The 5,914-nt window shown below is 38.5% G+C and overlaps 1 protein-coding gene across 1 annotated transcript; it reads right to left on the bottom strand.

Moving 5' to 3' along the window:
- Positions 1-4,303: 4,303 nt before the first annotated feature.
- Positions 4,304-5,234, bottom strand: LOC104876615 (olfactory receptor 2AP1-like). Its single transcript, XM_010644800.1, is given in 2 exon segments — positions 4,304-5,143; positions 5,145-5,234. Coding segments are annotated over 2 exon segments (930 nt in total).
- Between the last annotated feature and the right edge of the window lie 680 nt (positions 5,235-5,914).

Raw genomic sequence — 5,914 nt, 5'->3', positions numbered from 1 at the left:
GAAACTGAAAGTGTAAATAATGGCTAAAAGGTATAATAGGAAGGGATAATAGGAAATAGGAAGAAAAGGTCCAAAGGGAGATGGAAATTGTAAGGAGTAGGGGAAAGGAAAAAGGGAATTCAATTAATATGAGAAGAATAAAAAATGGAAACAAAGTCTTTGTAGATAGGAGTGGAGGGATTGAAGGGAGAGCAGGTGAATTGGGAAAAATAAGAACCAAGATGGACTATGTAAAGGTGCAAATTTCTAATGATGAATGTCATTATATTGTATACCTTAAATGTACCAAAATTTAATTAATTGAAAAAACAGTGGAAGGCAAAGAGAGGGAGGGAGTTGAAGGCACCCACAATTATTGGTAGTTGTAGGGAGTTAAAAACACACACAGATGTTGCTTAATTTGTAGTGCCTTATAAAATCCAAGATAAGTAAGGAGGGAGAAGAGGTAAGTTTAGGTAAGATTAGGAGTGACAGGATAGGTAAGGAGTATCATTTGACTCCTTTTTTTTCCTTGGTACCAGGGATTGAACTCGGGTCCTTGCACTTGCAAGGCAGGCCACCGAACCGCTGAGCTAAATCCCCAGCCCCATATTTGGCTCCTTTTGGGTTGGAGTAACTTTGAAGAAGGAAGCACTGGAGGTAATTATTTGGAGGGACAGAATGTTGTGGTCACAGCAGGATGTGCAAAGTTTAGATTTTGGAAGATGCAGTTATTGTAAATGACAAATTCTGGAGTATGACTGACAAAACCTCTGGAAGTGAGGATTTTGAGAAATAAGAGGCCAGAATATTTACATCATCTATGTAGGTATTCAAGTCACTAAGAAAGATAACAGGAGTAAGTGGGACAGTGAAAGACAGTAACCCAGGAGCTACATTTTTCAGTGACCTAAGAAGAAATTAGAGTACTTGAACAAGCAGTGATATGACCCAATGACATTACATTTTTTTTTTTTTAGTAGTGGGAAAAGAATCCAGGACCTCTGCACTGAGCTGAATCCCCAGTTCCCTTTTAATTTTTTTTAAAAAGACAAGTTGTTACTTTCCCAGTACAGGCTTGAACTTGTGATCCTCCTACTTCATCCTCTCAGAAAGGAAATGTGGTTTTCAAAGAGAAAGGAGGCCAATGATCTGGAAAAGGCTAGGAGGAGTGATAAGGGCATTTACCCTAATTTCAGGGCCAGAGAAATTTGAAGTGTTGAGAGAGACTGCTTAAGGAAACAACAGGACAAGGACATTCTCAAGGGATGGAAAGTTTCAGTTAGGGAAAATAGAAGTGAAGAGACTATACAGAGAAGAAATTTAGGCTGCTGAGGATTTTGAAGATGAAATACCACTTTGGGTAATGAGAGAGATGATCTAGAGTGTTTATAATTCTTGTGGTGATTAAAGTAGTCAGCGAGATGACTACTTTAGCATGCATAAATCAGTCGAGTTCTCTTAAGGGAGGAGGACCAGTAGTTCCAACAACTACATCCTTTGGACCTGGTATCATAATGTTTGAGCAGGGGTTGGAAGAACCAGAACATCCCTAGGTCATGCTGCACCTTGTAGAGTATATTGAGGAGTTTGAAATTTCAGTAATGAGAAGACATCAGAAGTTTTAAGAAAGAGGGTGACATGATTTTATTTATATTTTCAAAAGATCAAATGGTGAGAGATATCTTCCTTATTCTTTTCTTACTATGGATTCTTGGGAATAATTGGTTCTGCAAAATTTTCTTAGCAAATCCAGTTTATAACTTGGGTGACACTTGGAAAGAAAATCTCATGTTCCAAGAGGGGGAACACAGTCCAAAGAGTGACATGGACAAGTCTTGCTTGGCAAGCAAATGAATATTTTAGGGGTTCCTCACAGGGCTGTGGGCAATTTGTGGTTCGTGGCACAAATCGCCAACTCTCTGTGCTAAACTACTTTTACAGAGCACTAATTAAAACAGAAAAAGCAGGATGAAAAGCAATATGGGTCCTTGGAAAAGTTTTGTGTGCTCTGCTACTGCCCCAGCACCCATCCCTTCGTATCAGGAAACTGCCAGTTTCAGCAAGCCCTGTCTGACTGCAGTGACATATGAACTTGTTATGTTGTAGTCTGGCACATGGCTTCTGCACTTGGAGGGGCCTGGGGCCCCCACTGACTTTTAAACAGGTTGGAGCAAGGAGAGGGTGTAGTCCAAGACAGAATTCTCACGTCAGTGATGTATTCATCTTTAGCTAATATGAATTCCTATGAATTCCCCTGAGAAAAAGCATAAGACAGTTCTTAAAATATATTAAACAAGGCAACATTGTCAGAGGATTTATTTGTAGACATCTCTACAAATATGGTTCAAAACGTTTAGAAGAGAAATAATTTGGTCATTTAAAAACACAGGTAGATGATGGAAAAATCTCATGAAAAATTACTCAGACCTTAGGTAATAAAGACATTATTCAGTCATCCATTTAGTCCTTCAGTAATTGAACATTTGCATCCTGGTGCTGTTATATGCAGTAGGAAAATTATTCCTCCCTCAACCCTGGGAACCACAGCCACAGATCTGCAACTTAGCCAGTGGTCAGAGCCCCCACCTCTGCCCCCATTCAGCTCATGACTGAATCCTCATTGGAAACTTTTTGGAGTCAAGGATGGCAGCAAAATGCTGTTTCCTACATGCTGATCTTTAGGGTCTTGATGTTTCCTCTGAGAGAGAAAAAATAAATAATATTCCACATTGCTCAGAAAAGTTAGAATGTGGAAAAAGAAAAAGCATCTTGAGAAAAGTCAAGAACCATCCAATGAAGTAATCTGGCTTTTTTGCATGATTTCAATTCCTAAAGAAATTCATATTGTAAGCCTTCAAACTAAGCTTGTTGAGAGCTTGAGAAGCAGGGGATAGGTTCAAGCCAAAGGTTACTTCAAATGCTTAGAAATGTGAGGACGGCTTATGCTAAAAACAGTTAGAATAGCTATGTGGCTCAGTGGTTAAGCAAGTGGGCTCTGGCACTGGATTTGGTTTCTGATTCTCATTCAGGCACTTAGCTGCATGACCCTGCACAACTATTTACCTCTCCAAGCTTCTGTTTTTCATCATATCAAAACAATCCAAATAAAGTATGCCTTGCTAATTTATCAATTTCAAACCCTCAGATGGTCAGAGCTCTTTACTTAAAAAAATAATCTGTTCTAGGCTCCTTCATTCATTTTTTCATCTATCCACCCACCTAACATTCATTTATCTAACAGTCACGATTGCTTAGCATTACAGATGCAGTGTGATCAGAATGTACTGCATTCCTAGACCTTCCAGACTACAGGTGAATATCGACTTTAAATATGTAGCCATTATTGTGGTGATACTTGTTGTGAGAAAGCAAAGATAGCATGAAGGAACATAACTTGGAGATCGTTCTTTTCATACCTTTACTTCTGAAATTCCACATTACCACACTCTAACATTTTAGCTTTTACTCTCCAGTAACCCACTACAGCCAGATTTCTTCTTATCTTACCACAACTTCCACATTTGCTGAAAATGGCTAAGATCAGCAGGGAAACTTTGTTAATTCTCATTTTCATCCTTCACATTAATGTCTCTCTGCAATATTGCACATTGCCAATGACCTGTTTCTTAAGACATTCTGTTCCTATGAATTTCACAGCTCTATCAATTTTCTAATTTCACATTGTGCTTCTTTTGCTCCTCAAATATTGGGAGGATCCTTACAGTTTAACATTTGAGACTATTCTGTAGGTGTTTTTATCCATGACCTCCTTTATTCCTATACCATCAATTTTCATCTTCACATAAGGACTGCTAAATCCATAGATCTGAGCCCAAACTCAGATGCCTTCATACTATGGGCATTCATTTATTTTAGATGACAATTTAAATTAATTAAAAATTACAATTTTAATTCCCACAACTTTGTTCTGACTCATTTTGTTTTGACTGAAATGACAACAATACCCATTTAATTTTCTTGAATTAAAATTTTATGTTTCCATCCACAATATTCTTTCTGACCAAATTTATTTTTATCTATTTTTGCTTTCTTGTCTTATCCCTACTTGTCAAAACCTGGTACAAATAATACCCATTCTGAAAACATTTATTGGCTGTGTAATTCAGGTTGAGTGGCTCAGTTGAATAACTTTTTCATCCAGAAAATCATATTCATCTCTTTATATAACCCGTAACAGTCTGAAATTTATCTTCAGATTTCACTGAACTGGACTTAAATTCTTTGTTGAGTACCCATTAACTGTCAGAGAGTTTGGTGCATAGGAAGAATTTGTCCATTAGGTCTTTAATTCTTAAATTCTTTAAACACTCACAAGCTTTTTGACTATATCCTTGAGGGCTTGCTTTACCTGTTGGTTTCTTAGGGTGTAAATGAAGGGGTTCAGTAAAGGTGCAACTGAAGTGATGAGTAGAGCTACTCCCTTGTTGAATGCATCCCCTCCTTTTGCTGAAGGCTTAACGTAAAGAAAAAAGCAGCTTCCGTAAGAGAGGGAGATGACAATTATATGGGAAGAACAGGTGGAAAAGGCTTTTGTCCTTTGCTGGGCTGAGGGTAGTTTCAGAATAGTTCTGATGATGAATGTATAGGAGAAAATCACCAGTATTAATGTGACTAGCAGGGTCACAGATGCCACAAGAAGGACAACCTTCTTTAGGAGGCTCGTGTCTGAACAAGAGAGTTCTCGAAGAGGCTCAAAGTCACAGAAGTAATGATCCAACCTGTTGGATGCACAAAAGTCCTGCTGGCTCATCAGAGTGATTGGTGGTATAATAGTCATTAGCCCAGCCAGCCAAGAGCAGAGAACTAGCTGTGTGCAGACTCTGATGCTCATGATGTTTATGTAATGCAGAGGTTTGCAGATGGCCACATAGCGATCATAGGACATGGCAGCCAGGAGGTAAAACTCTGTTGCTCCAAGGAATATGGCAAAGAAATACTGAGTGAAGCAGCCAGTAAAGCTGATACTCTTGTTCCCTGTTATAATGCTGATGAGAAGCCTAGGAATAAAGATGTTTGTGAAGGAAATTTCCAAGAAGGAAAAATTCCGTAGAAAGAAATACATGGGAGTTTGAAGGTGGGAGTCCAGCACGGTGAGGATGAGGATGGTCATATTTCCAGTGATGCTGAGTATGTAGGTGAGGGAAAAAAAAAGTGAAAATTGCTGCCTGGAGCTCAGGAATGTCTGTTAGACCTAGAAGTATGAACTCAGTCAGCATGGTTTTATTTTCCATTGTTGGAAAGCTTTTGAGTCTCAAAGTGAAAGAGAGAGGAGAGTAATCAAATGGAGGAAAAAAAGAAAAGAAAAGAAGTACTCTGAAGTGAACAGGTGAAGCAAAATGAACAGGAGAACAAAATGAAGTGGACTATGAATTTTTTCTGTGATGGATGATCCAGACTATTGACTTATTTTAAAGGTGTCAAATGCTCATTTGTCCCATATAGGAAAGTTCTTGCCATTATTCCCCTGCTTGGTCCTCTCCACAGTTTCGACGTGAACTGAATGCCTACCACGATGAAGTTCAATAAGTTTATGTAGTCAGTTAATAAAGAAATGACTCTAGGTGCTGCCTCCTGCAGAAGCCTTACTAATTTCTTTCTCCCAGCACTCACTTTCCTTACTTCCCCAAGACTCTATGCATTGGCCTATTTTTTGTCATTTAACTCTTCTCAGAATTGCTGTTTTTCTTAATATTGCTTGCCTTTTTGTTTTCCTTTGAAATTATAACAATCTCTCATTTTTCTTCTGGTTCAAGTGCCTTAGTTTTCATGATGCCAAAAATGTGCCAGCTCCTCACATCTTCCCAATGGACCTATAGTCTTCTCTGTCTGTGTTCTTTGCAATTCAAGATCTGTTCATTAGGAACATGCTATTATTCTGTCCTTTGAAACATTCTAAGTGCATACATAGAGG

The sequence above is a fragment of the Fukomys damarensis genome, unplaced genomic scaffold (assembly GCF_012274545.1).
Source record: "Fukomys damarensis isolate Sample0158 unplaced genomic scaffold, DMR_v1.0_HiC HiC_scaffold_15, whole genome shotgun sequence".
NCBI classification, from domain to species: Eukaryota; Metazoa; Chordata; class Mammalia; order Rodentia; family Bathyergidae; genus Fukomys; species Fukomys damarensis.
The sequence above is the reverse complement of the archived record's forward strand: the minus strand, read 5'-3'. Positions and strand labels throughout refer to the sequence as shown.